Source organism: Nestor notabilis, unplaced genomic scaffold, assembly GCF_000696875.1.
Source record: "Nestor notabilis isolate BGI_N333 unplaced genomic scaffold, ASM69687v1 scaffold17531, whole genome shotgun sequence".
Lineage (NCBI taxonomy): Eukaryota > Metazoa > Chordata > Aves > Psittaciformes > Psittacidae > Nestor > Nestor notabilis.
In genome coordinates, this window is record NW_009915312.1 from 767 (window position 1) to 1172 (window position 406).

At 64.3% G+C, this 406-nt stretch overlaps 1 protein-coding gene across 1 annotated transcript; it reads left to right on the forward strand.

Annotated features, from left to right (window-relative positions):
• Positions 1-27: 27 nt before the first annotated feature.
• CRYBB3 (crystallin, beta B3) lies at positions 28-383 on the forward strand (the record flags this gene model as incomplete). The annotated part of the gene is made up of 2 exons (XM_010024086.1): positions 28-146; positions 251-383. Coding segments are annotated over 2 exons (252 nt in total), but the record flags the coding sequence as incomplete, so codon positions are not given.
• Positions 384-406: the final 23 nt, after the last annotated feature.

Sequence of the window (406 nt, forward strand, 5' to 3'; positions counted from 1 at the left end):
CGGCGGACAGCATCTCTCCTGCCTTAGGTCATCATCTACGAGCTGGAGAACTTCCAGGGGAAGAAGTGTGAGCTGACGGAGGAGCTCCCCAACATCGCCGAGAAAGAGCTGGAGAAGGTGGGCTCCATCCAGGTGGAGTCTGGACCGTAAGTCCAGGGGGGGAGGGCAGGGAGAGCATCCCCCTGTGGCGCTGCGTCGTGCTGGGTGCCGGTGCCATCCCCGGTGCCATCCCCAAGCTCCGGTCCCGCAGGTGGCTGGGCTTCGAGCGCCAAGCGTTCGCCGGGGAGCAGTTTGTGCTGGAGAAGGGGGATTACCCGCGCTGGGACTCCTGGTCCAACAGCCACAACAGCGACAGCCTCATGTCCATCCGCCCCCTCCAGATCGTGAGTAGTGGCTCTGTCGGGGT